The sequence below is a fragment of the Tauraco erythrolophus genome, chromosome 3 (genome assembly GCF_009769465.1).
Source record: "Tauraco erythrolophus isolate bTauEry1 chromosome 3, bTauEry1.pri, whole genome shotgun sequence".
NCBI classification, from domain to species: domain Eukaryota; kingdom Metazoa; phylum Chordata; class Aves; order Musophagiformes; family Musophagidae; genus Tauraco; species Tauraco erythrolophus.
Genome location: NC_141467.1, coordinates 84,618,954 through 84,631,829, shown reverse-complemented (window position 1 = coordinate 84,631,829; position 12,876 = coordinate 84,618,954). Strand labels below are relative to the sequence as shown.

General features: G+C 37.7%; 1 protein-coding gene across 5 annotated transcripts in view; it reads right to left on the bottom strand.

Moving 5' to 3' along the window:
- OXR1 (oxidation resistance 1) overlaps positions 1-12,876 on the bottom strand; it is a 158,803-nt gene that overhangs the window by 25,771 nt on the left and 120,156 nt on the right. For all 5 annotated transcript variants that reach the window (XM_086608781.1, XM_086608784.1, XM_086608785.1 and 2 more), the window contains 2 exons: positions 8,203-8,371; positions 5,166-5,328 (listed from right to left, as the gene is read on the bottom strand). In XM_086608781.1, the coding sequence (XP_086464907.1) occupies positions 5,166-5,328; positions 8,203-8,371 (332 nt within the window). The remainder of the gene's footprint in view (positions 1-5,165; positions 5,329-8,202; positions 8,372-12,876) is intronic.

The following is a 12,876-nucleotide window of genomic DNA, read 5'->3' as shown; positions in this document are numbered from 1 at the left end:
TCAGAGTTAACTGAGGTCTGATCCCTTCCCCCTTTGCTGCTGTAAGAAACACACAAAACAGTACAAAGGCACCTCCTGTGGTATCCAGTACAACGTGGACTGGCACAGCTGCTTCACTGGCTGATAATGCTTCCGTAAGAAAGGAAGTCTAATTTGAGAAGTCGTCCTTTGTTTCCTTTCAACAGCTTAGGGAGAGGGAAAAAAAAGCAGCGTTTTCACATCCATAAATTTTCCTCGGGATTTTCAAAGGTATGCTGAAAGCCATTAAATCTCAAAAGCACAAGCTTTTTGGCTGAGTGATTCTGCTTCAACTCTTAGCAGAGGGACTGCCCCAGTTCTCTCTCTTAGATACATGAAGTAACCATCAATTACAATTCCACATTCATGATTTCAACTACAGGACAGCTCCAAGTAACGAAAACATCCTAATTTTCACTTACAAGTTATAAATAGATTCCATGTAGATTAAGTACATAAAATAAATATGGAAGGAAGAAATATCCCATGCATGAAGTTGAGAGAAAGTACAATATTTGCTCAAGTTAATTGCAAAAGCAAGAACGAAAGTTATCACTCTCTACAAAAGGCACGGCATTATGCTAATGGGCACCAGAGCCTCTCTCTTTGATCATAATAAATTAATTTAACAGAAACATTTCTAGTATTGCACATGACTGCTGAAGTTCAAGAGACTCTCATCCTGCAGTACAAGAGCAAAGCCTATTAAACACTTGCTAACGCACAACAGCACATGCACAGCGACACATCCAGTTTCTTAACAGACAATGCACGACGTAAAAAGCAACCAACCATCTAGCTCGTACATCCAACAGACTATCACAAAGAGAGAACTCTTTCAAGAAACATATTGAAAAAACATTCTTATTGTGAGGATTGTTTACATGGTGCATCTTTACACATTGTGTGCACAACAACTTCCAGGCTTTAAACCTGAAACATTTAGCTGTGGTCACACTCAGGAATTTTATTTTTTTTTGCATCAATACTTTGTCTGATGACCAGAGATCTCATCCATCAGCATAAATCCCCTATTTCCAATATTGCATGATGATAGAGACACTTAACAGCTGTAGTACCTTACATAAACATTGTTTTGATTGTTCTAGATTCAAATACAAAATCTAAAGGTAGATTAGCAGTCTATGTCAAGTAGTCATCACGCACAGAAACAAAAAGTGCATTTATACACATACAGTTAATATAATGGTGCATCCCAGTTTTCCAGCTCCCTATCAAAAAAGTTAACTACTTAAAGAATACAACAGACCAAGTCTCTTTATTGTTCAAGGAATGTCATTAACTTTGAGAATTAGCTTCACAGAGCAACAGATGAACCATTAAATAAGCAAATTACGGTATTCTGATCTCTATAATTTCTTTCCCTTCTCCCTCTTCACCCCCCTCCTCCTGTCAAGAGACCAACTTGTACTTTAGTTAGATACAAATTGAAGGTGCAAAACTTTTATGATAAAACTCACATGGGAAAGCACAAATTGTGTCATTTCTCCTTCATGCACTCCCCCCTAATGCCCTCCTCCCTGTGCTAAACTGTTAGAGCAAAACAATTTCCTCTGTATCTAGCGTTACTAAAACTGTATAAACCTTGCTTGGAAAAATCAGTTTCAGTTGTCTTTCCTACCAAGATATGACAGACTGATTCTCTAAAGATTCTAGCACATTATTTACATGTGCATGCCAACTTCTGTACAAAATCATCTGAGCTTATCAGCAAGCTTTACGTGCACACAAGTTCAATAGGAAGTAGATTTACCTAATTTAACTCTATACTAGATCCCTGCTATGGTTTAATGACATTTTACATGAGTACTTGTTTTCCATGTCTTTTTCCTCCAACAGACGACTTCAAAATGCCATCTGCCACTTCATATAGCAACAGCAATGGAAACAAGCTCATCGAAGTTTTACAGTTTGTTCTAGGAAAACAATAGTAGAATAACTGGATAATTGGAATTTCTGGAATTGATGAATCAGAGCTACCACTTCCCACCCTAAACATACATTTATTTTTTTTCCTTCTTAAGAAGTGTGGAGATTTTTTTCCTAAATTAAAAAAGTTAAAGAGTCTGAATGAAATGCTACAGAAAATAATGCATACTGGGCAGCACTTCTTATAATCTTTCTTTATGTCGTTCTAGGATCAAATGTGGTTCATCATTTGTGCTCTGATCTGTTGGGATTTGATTTTTTTTTTTTATGTTCGTTTGTTTGTTGTTTTTTTTTTTTTAAACAAATACAAGGTATATGCAACGGAATAACGTTTATCCTTTAAAAGGAATGTCAACAACACTTCTTTCAGAAAAACCAATCTGTTATGCAGCCATAAGAAACTATTAGCATGTATTTTATAGAAAGAGAAAATAGTTGTGTTACTTGAAAACTCACTTCTCAACCAGGATTTGGAGACTGTAGGAGAATTCAAGTAGTTTTTCCTTTTCACTCATCTTAAACTTCAAGCATAAGACCAATCCTATTAGCAGTGCTTGAGGACCCATCCATACTTTCAAATACTGTGGTACCATGCCTTTACCAAGACCACACGACAACTCCTTAATCCACTCAATCTGTGGTACCAAGTGTCACCAAAATGATGTTAATGCATTAGCAGCTATCTAACAGCAAGCACCTTAACACTACATCATTAATTTCTATACATGTTACTATATACACAACTTGAACGTAAAAAGGAGACAAAATTAGACCATAATGTACCAATGGAAGTTGTTTCCGAGGTACTGCATAACAGAAACAGTCGGCTTGCTGTCAAATCTTGCCATGCTTGCCATTCTGCAAGCACAGAATATGCTTTGGAGTCTCGTGACAAGAAGCTGCAGCTGAATGTGTTAACATAGGGCTATCAAAGAAGCAAAAGTTGTCTCAAAGCACCACACCTGGGTTACCCATGAATCCTCTTCCCTATTTCTCCAGTTTTAAGATATTGTACAATGATAGCAGAGAGAAGACTTTTTGGAAAAGAAAGCTACCCCACTTGCTTCCTCTTTTGGTAGATCAACAGTACTTCGTGACGCACTTGTACATCAAGATTTTGCTTTCCATTTCCCCTCCGCCCCATCACTGTTCTGAAGAAAGCAGATTATTTTTCATCCCAATACCCACAAAAAGGTTTTAATGATACTGTTCACTTGCTATCCTAGATTACATCTGGATGAAGAGCTGTCAGAAAAAGCTTGTTGGGGTAAAGGAAGGAAGTATAGTGATTGAAAATAATGACTGAAATTCAGTGGGAATAATGGGTATGACAACAACAGCTATGATTCCCTGTACGTACTGATACTTTCTAGCACATATGTTAAAAGCCACTAAAATGCAATTGTACGTAATGACAGGTTGAACCATCTGGTACTGTCAAACATTTCTGATTTAAAAGTTAGTTTTTAACAGCTTTCAAATTTGTGCTAGAAGTCAGTCATAAGCAGTCACATTACCCGAGTTAAAATGCACAGAAGACCACATTAGCATACTTCTTGTACTTGCATAACATCTTTTTTGAAAGAAGTTATCCATCTCACTAACAACGCTAACTTCTAAATCCAGAAAATTATTATTTGATAATCTTAAGAGAACCAAACTTGACATAATTTTCCCATAGCACATATGGAAATAACAGTATTTTTTAAATATGTCTTCTACAATTGTTTCCAGAGGAGACCTAAATAAAGGCTTAAGGCACGACCTCATTCTGTAGTAAGTAACTTACACATTTTAATGCATGTACAAAAAGGACTGCCTCTACTATCTTCAGAAATAACTCCTAACAAATTACAACATTTAATCCTGAAGAAAAGCTTCCACTATTTTCTGTGGAAATTATTCCGTAATGATGTTAAGGTGTAAAGTTACTGATGAACTTATCAAAAAATAGACATCGATCATACTATTGTTCATTTGTCATTGATCCCCATCTCCCAAAGGCCAAGTTCTAAAACATCAAATATTTATAAAGGCTTTGAGCAATAGTCAACACCAAAATACACTGCTGGTGAAACGACTCGAGCAATATATATGCTGAAAATATGAAGATTCAAAGGCATGCTTTTACAATACTGATATTTCAATATCTCAAAGCAAAAATGTTCCACGCAAAATCACTGAGCTGCAGAGATAATGTTTTGTAACCACGGCCTAATACTTCAGTGATGTAAGTCAGAAGTTTGAAGTCAGAGTTCTACTATGATTCTAAATTTGGAGCTAAGAAGAAAACCATTACCCATAGTTAGACTGTTGCAGTTAAACTTTCTTTTAAACTCTATGTGAAACACAAGTATAGACTTCCTTAATTTCAACATGCTCCATTGTGGGTAGGGCACAGGGAGGCAGAAGAAAAAGGAGAAAAATCAGTCTTACAGTCAGAGATTGCAGATGCTCTCCTGAGACTAAGTTAAACGATGCTGATGGGATTGACAAGAATCATCAGACTTTTGACTGACACTTGAATGTACAAGACTACAAGTGCTTTAACTGTATGTACACTACAAAACAAAACCATGTAGACATGTAAAGATGTGTCCAAGAAACACAGTGGACACAGATTCACATGGGAGAAATGTGTTTGTTATAAAAAAATAAGGAGATAGTTCCAGTTACAGTATATTACTAAAATCCATGCAACAGCATCTTAAAGTATGAAGAAGTTAAAACTGAGAAGTTAACTACTAGATTATTGGAAAAATAGGTCATTTGAAGAGTAATTTTCCTTTTTTGTTGTCTTACTCCTCTTTTGAGACTTACCAATAAGTACTCAACATTCTAGATACATGAATAACAAATATCAGAAAACTGTCAGTTTACTTGACTGAAAACTAAGTCTGCTTCATCAAAGTTGTAACTTCTTTGCTGTACTCATGTTCCTTTCAACTTTGAGTTTCAAGTTACAATTTGCTCCACATAAAAATGACTTGTAATTGTGAAATGTTGCCCTGAACTGATGTTAGAGCAAAGCATTAGGATGGCATAAATTAAACAGTCATGATCATAGTAAGCAGCCTAATAAAGCACACTGCTTTGTTTTTCTTACTGGAAAGTATTTAATGCTATTTTAACTATATTCCTATGGAACTATAAAAAAAAAAGAATATGAAAAAAACTTTGATACTGTTCTTCCTTACCTCCCACTCTTTAGCAGCATCTTCAGTAGTAGATTCTTCAGTAGTTTCAGGCTCTTCCTTCTTTTTTACCACTATGAATCCAGGTTCCCGAAGAGATTCTCCAGTATCTTCTGCATATATCTCTGGACTCCACTGGATAAAGAAGACGTACAAGTGATCTGTCCTAGAGAAGTCAAGTAATGACACAGAAAAGAAAAATAAGGTAAGTTTATGAACTTTTGGGTTATGTCTAATAATTAGGAACTATTTAAGGTTGAAATGCAAATACTTACTATTTCATGTTTTACTAGATATTAGAGACACATTTGAAAAAAGCTAGTTAGTTGTTTTTTTCCTTCCTAATTATATGAAGCTGACACCAGAGGAAAAACAGGAAAAAAAGTTGGCCATTGACTAGCTGTGTTTTCATATACAAATACAGTCCTACAACCACTTCAGTCCCATTGGAAACAATGTTTACAATTGGAATAACTTCCAAAATAAAACACTACGATTTTATTTTATTTAAAAAGAGTTATATAAAAACATAAACAAAACTGGAATTCAAAAACGTCTGCATGTCTGTTTTCCCTACTCCTGAAGCAGAGCTGAACATTCCCAAGACATGTAACCAGAATGATACAGACTGTGAGAATTACTACAGATATGAGGAAATAAGGCTGAAAGTGTGGATATACATAGCTAGATCATAAACTACAGGCTACTCTAACCACAGTACTGCGATGGTACTACCAAGATTCAAAGTTACCTCCTTTTAAGTTATCTGCCACAAATGGCATGGTTCTCCAGTCTGGAAGAACGAAATGCCCAAATAATCCAAGAAAGTTATTGACAAGCCTAATAGATGTCAGTCTATACTGAACACTGGAAGAACAGCAAGAGATACAGAGCAGCAAAGTCTCTCAAAAACTGCAGCTATAATTTTCATGTGCCTCCATGTCTAAAAGGATGCAGCACACAGGTATGTAATAACAGTCTCTGAGCAGGGTCAGTTATTCAAAGTCACCCTTGTTAAAATTAAGGTTCCAGGATAACACTGATGAAAGGGTGGGGAGGAAGGACAAATCTTTCTCTGACAGTAAGAGAGAATAAAACATTTCGGATGTATAAGGCTAGCTAAGTTCTATGACAAAGTCACAAGAAGAAGCTGCTGACTCCTCATGCACTGAAAAAGATACCAATTTTTAAAAGTCTTATAAGTAGGAAAATTAAAAATTTTAACTTTTTAAGAACCTGAAATTGTGTATAATTAGAGCAGTTAAAAAAGTAAATAAAACTTCATGTTTAAGGAACTCTAAGACACTCCTTCCCAGACTGGCTCATTTGAGACTAAGAACACTGAGGCAAGGCAGGTTTGCCAGATAGCTACTTTTTTCTTTCTTACCACTAGGTGACAGAGACAACTGGGATGACACTAAATATTTTGACCTATGCAGAGGAGCACTCAGCAAGGTTAACACCTCACTATCACCACATGTGACTTTTTGTGTACAAAAAACATAGGACAGACACTGGATGAGTAAAGAACAGATGACTAATTCCCCATGCAGCTAGAGAGAGAAACCCTTCATAAGTGGAGTCATTTCCAAGGAGATTAGATACAGACTGTAAACTAGGAACTATTTCTTCTGAAATAGGTGATAAATTCTGCTTTATGCTGGAGGTAAAAACTTGCTCTGCCACATTAGAAAACAAACTATAGAGACAGCAATCACTTCAATCAGCTCACCTAGACGACATCATCATATTTGAAACATTCATCTGTTTTCAAATGAAGCATGATATGAACGGAATGAGAAAATTTGAGTTTAATGTAATCACAAGAGGTCACCTGGCCCAGACAGGATTAGTGATACTGGAATCAGTGTGACAGATATTTGTCTCAAGAAATTGCATAATCTCCACCACTTCGGGGTCGCAGAAGTGATGTTTAAAAGCAGGTTAGTGATGTACTAGCATAGACTCAATTCTCCCTGCTGGAAAACTCAAATATTTTGATGTAATTTCAGTTCATTACACATCTTCATTCACAGTGGACATGAAAAAAAGACTACTTCCTTTCTTGTTGCAGCCAACTTTTAAGTATGAAATGATTTTATGTTTGGAATCAACCTTTTCTCCTTTAGATTAAAGAACCCCACTTACTTCTAATTTTCGTTATATGTTACACTTTCTAGGCATTAATTAGTCTTGCTGCTTTCCTCTGGACTCTCTCCAATTGATCCATATCTGTCCTCAACTGCAGTGCCCCACTGGACATTCTATGCCATTCAGCTCAAAAGAAAAGATGGAAAAGTGACTTGATCATTGTGTGTAGGTATTTATACAAGATGATAGCTGACAAAACTTTTTGTTGTTCTTTTTCAACCCCCCTCTTCTGACAAGGATATAATAATCTCCAATATCCCCAAAAATCACATTCAACTTGAAAATAAGTCACAGTTTCCTAGCACTAAAGATCATTTAAGAATTCAAGTCTTTACCAGTAAGTGAGCATGGACGTGTCACGTCCTTGAATCACTGCAACAAATTTAGATATTTTTCCAGCAGTTATGTTCAAGTTGCTTCCTGGAAAAGTTACATGTTCCATTTATACAGATAAGATCAAGAACCCCAGCTAGCTCTTCTGAACTCAGAGCTATAAGAAGTAGAGAGAATTTTTAGAAAGTTTCCAAATAAGGGGACGCACAGATAATGACAACAAAAACTTTGCTGCATAACTCACTTCCTTCACCAGACACCACTTAGTTCAGTCTTTTGTTATTCACTTACTACAGACACAAGCCTAAATTATACCATGAACAACTACTGGCTGAACTTGGAAGTAACACAAGTAAATCAGTAACACTTCAGCATGGCAATAAGGTATTCCAGTGTTAAGCACAAGCCAATCACCACTATCCTCAGTTGTTGACCTTTTTTTGTGTTGTTTTATAGACACAGTCACTGAAAAATTTTGAATGGTGCAGAAAAAAAAAGTTCAAAGACCTCAAACACTATCGGAGAGTGTTGATTTTACAGTCTACTTCCTTCTTACCTTTCTTGTGGAACAGCAAACCAGTACTCATGTTTTTTATCCCTCTGTGCATACTGTTGCATTGATGCACTTGCTTGAGAAACAAATGTTTTTCTCATGGGTTTTCCAACCCTGAGACGCAGAAACTTGTGAGATCGATGTCGTCTTTTTTCTTTCGTAAGAGAAGAACCTGTTAGTAAAGAAAAAGCTTGCTATCCACAATGTACAAAAGAGCTTAAAACTATTAGCCAATTTTCTATTAGGCAATGCAGGTATATAGAATGCGCATATATATATATACATACATATATATATATATAAGTAATACGAGATGAGGTAACACAGGTAGTAATAATTATCTGTCCTTTTTTTGTTATGTAAATTGCATCACTGGAATTAACTTCAGAGTGCAGCACATCTGAATAATTCTAACATTCATTTCTGCTTCCTATCCCAGATCACATTATGATAGTCTTTCATCCATACTTATGAGTATTTCAGAAGGTATTCTCAATGTATATCCCTCAACACTGAACCAGACAAACTGTTAAAAAGATATTCTATACACATGCAAAAGACACAGTGTTAAATAAGTACTTAAGCTTGTTGATTCACATATGTCAAAGCCGCTCATTAGATACTTTTCATTTAAAAAAGAAGAGTTCTGGCACTACTAATAGAGGATTGAGATGAATTTTAATTTGTTAGCTACATCAAACACTTCAAAAGGTATGAATACCACTTCAGGATGAAATACAGTAGACGTTGTGGTATGGGATTTTTCCCTCCAGTAGCATATCTAATTGAACTAATAGAATTATGATTACCCTCAAGGTCTGGATTGTCAAGTCAGCACAAGGTAAAGGAAGAAGCCTTCTCAAAATTGTTTCATTGTTAGATTAACTGCCCAAATCCCGGAACATGAGCTCCAGTCACAAGAGACTTTTTAAAGCAAGGAAGAAAAATGTAAATTTAAGAGTTCTTATGATCAGCTATGACAACAAAGGATTTATCCTACCTCTGGTGTTACATGTACATATAGATATGTTCTAATTTTCTAGGACATTCATCTTTTCTTTACAGTTGAAGTTCTCCTTCAGTGTCTATGCAGACTACAGATACACTAAGCACAGAAAACATCACCTTCTTGGTCTAGAAACATCACTACTGTATGTTTTCTCAATCAGATATTCATCATAAAATTCAGACTAGCATTGTTCCACAAATGAATATTTTTTCAGTAAATATTTAAAATGTGCATCTCCTAATTTTCAGTGACAATATTTTAGAATTATACCTTCAGTATACTTTATGGTAGAATAATCATAATATACATGATTGGAAATATTTTATAAATCTGTAAAGTCAAAAGGTAAACTGTCAGATAAAAATAACCAAAAGGAACCCAAAATAAACAAGAAAACTGTTTCACTCGTCTGGCACATGAACCAGAACAGTGGCACATGGCAGTTTTAGAGAAGTACTCTTAAAATGATCTGATATTTGAGATTTTGGTCCTTCAGATGCAGCAGTTCAGAACTTCTCTGACCTAAAGCTCAGAGCAGTGAGATTTGTACCATACCTTAAAAAACAAGTGAGATTATATGAGCTTCAACAAGTCAAAATGCAAGGTCCTTCACCTGGGTCGGGCCAATCCTAGGCACAAATACAAACTGGGCACAGAGCGGGTTGACAGTAGCCCTGAAGAGAAAGATTTGGGAGTGTTTATAGATGAGAAGCTCAACATGAGCCAGCAGTGTGCTAATGCGGCCCAGAAGGCCAACCGCATCCTGGGATGTATCAAGAGAAGCATGGTCAGCAGGTCAAGAGAGGTGATTCTCCCCCTCTACTCTGCTCTTGTGAGACCCCACCTCGAATACTGCGTCCAGTTCTGGTGTCCCCACCATAAGAGAGACATAGATTTGTTGGAGCGTGTTCAGAGGAGGGCCACAAAGATGATCCAAGGGCTGGAGCACCTCTGCTACAAGGACAGGTTGCGGGAGCTGGGATTGTTCAGCCTTGAAAAGAGAAGACTTCGGGGGGACCTAATAGCTGCCTTCTAATACCTGAAGGGAACTTACAGGAAGGCTGAGAAGGGACTTTTTACAAGAGTGTCCACTGATAGGACAAGGGGAAATGGGTTTAAGTCGAAGGAGAACAAATTTAGATTAGATCTTAGGCAGAAATTCTTCAGTACGAGGGTGGTAAAACTTTGGAATAAATTGCCCGGAGAAGTAGTGGATGCCCCCTCCCTGGAGGTGTTCAAGGCCAGGTTGGACGGAGCCTTGAGTAGCCTGGTCTAGTTAAGAGGCGTCCCTGCCCATGACAGGGAGGTTGGATTAGATGATCTCTGAGGTCCCTTCCAGCCTATGCCATTCTATGATTATAGTTCCAGCTAGCAGAGAGAACGAAGATAAACTATTTAGCCATGCCTCCAAATCTCAAAAGGTCTATTTAAGACGTTCTTTTTGGGTGCATTCTGCAATATATTTTTGTATATTTGACACAAAGTTAATCAGAAAAAAAGATTTTAGTAATGGCTATTGCAAGTCTCATGCTTTTTTTTTTTCCTTCCTTTCACTCTCTGCCAATATCCAGCTAACTAAGCAGCAAAAACAAGATGTTATCTTTAATGAGATTTCAGTCTGTTTATACACAAACAAAACTATAGACCATTACTATTTCTCCAAAGTATCAACTACATCTAGCTTTTATTTCAGTCCAGTGATTAACATAAGTGCCTATAAAACAGAAGAGAATATAAGAGAGTCTTAAGTAATAAAAAAAAAAAATCCGAGGCCTTTTTACTTATTCTAGTCTACCCATAGATACCAACTTGCATTGCATCACCTGCTCAACATTCAGAACAAATAGATCATTAATTCCAAACTCAGAAACATTTGACTTCTGCCAAGATCAAGAAATGGTAGTTCCCAAAATCCAAGATGATCAAAATTCCCACAAAAAAGAAGAAACGTGGGAAACTACAGTGGGTCCGTGGATCCCAGGACAGAAGAGGAAGAAATTGACCTTGGAGAAATTGCTGAATACTCCCTGAGAGCTGGATACTCCCTGAACAGAAGAAACAGAAACAACTTGCAGGCGCTGGGAAAGTCAGGAAACTGTAAGATAAAAAGGAATTGCAAGATAAGTCCTCGGACTAGTTTCTACGCTAACTGCCTGCTGTAATGAATTTGGCTTGGAGTGTACAGAACGCGTGATCACCAAACGTTCACCCATCACGTATTAAGCTACGGCGCGTGGACGGCTGTAGTTAACCAATCCCCTAACTGCTTATGTCGCGTGCACTGCTAGAAATTGTATAAAAGGGTATGGAAAACCTGCAATAAAGGCTTATGCTGATGAATTCTGCTTGAACCTGTGTCTGTCATGGCCGTCTCAACAGTGCTGTACAGTGACATCTGGTGACCCCGAAGTGATTTGCCAGCACACGAACTTTTGGACCACAGGGCGAAGTGCGGTGGAGATGGAGCCCAGCGTAGCTTGAGAGCGGCGGGAAAGCTGCGAATTGATCCAGATCAACTTTGACACCTGGAGAGGTGAGCCGCTGGGAACAGGACTATGAGGAATAACCTTACGAAGGAGGAGGAAGCTATTCTTTCTATGTGGATGTTAATATTGAAAAAGAAAGGACTAAAAGTAACTAATAATAACCTTCAAAAAATATTATTATGGGGGCAGCGACAAGGGTTTGAAGCGAACTCTGCCACAGCATTTAGTGTGTCTATGTGGCAAGCCCTAGGAGGAAAGGTTGACACTGCTACTCTTGGGGAAAAAGAGTCTACAGACTTACTAACAACTTGGCAATCACTTTTGGACGCTTTAAAAGACTTAAAATCTGAGTGCGATAAAGCAGAGCGCAAGACAGACTCTGTTCCGATAACCTCCTCTGCAGTAAACGAGGTTGTGGGAGAGACTTCTGAAGTAAATGATAGCTCAGCAGGGAGTTTACTGCCTGTGGTCAAGTCGAAAGAAAAACTGCAAAAATCTGCTTGCTCGGTCAAGCCGGCTTCCTCAGGAATGTATGTGTCCCCTGCAGAACAGCTAAAAGTGGCAGAGAAATTTGCTCCTTATAAACTGCCTTGGCAACAGCTGCAAGAGGCAAAACAAAAGTACACAACTCCTAAGGTTGAAACATGCTCTCTCCCTTCTTCTCCACTGAATTCCTCTGATATTAAGAAGACAGAGAACGCACAAGCACAGGATCAGTTATATCCCCTTTTACTGGAAAGTAACAGAGAGAAAGATGTTGCTGAGACACCTACTACTCCTGCAAAGCAAATGGGAGAATAGGGGGGGGTCTACCGTATCAGCCTCCCTTACCACGGTCATGGGTGTTGCCACCTGCTACAGTGATGGTTCAGTTGCGTAATGTAGTACGTTTTTGGGATGAGATTAAGAAAAAAGCAATAGAGGATGGAGACTGGGACTTGTCTGAAGTGCTGGGGGCACTGGTTGATAAATATCTGCCTGTGATGGAAACTGAAGGAAAACCTAGTGCATTTCTTGTGGAGCTAGCTCTCCCAGGTTCTAATCAGCCCAATCAACATGTGGGGTGGTCGTGGAGAGTTATACAGGATATGCGGAAAGCAGTTACTCAGTATGGACTGAATTCCCCAGCAGTAACGCAATTGTTGCGAATATTGAATTTAGAGGTATTAAATTCAAATTACG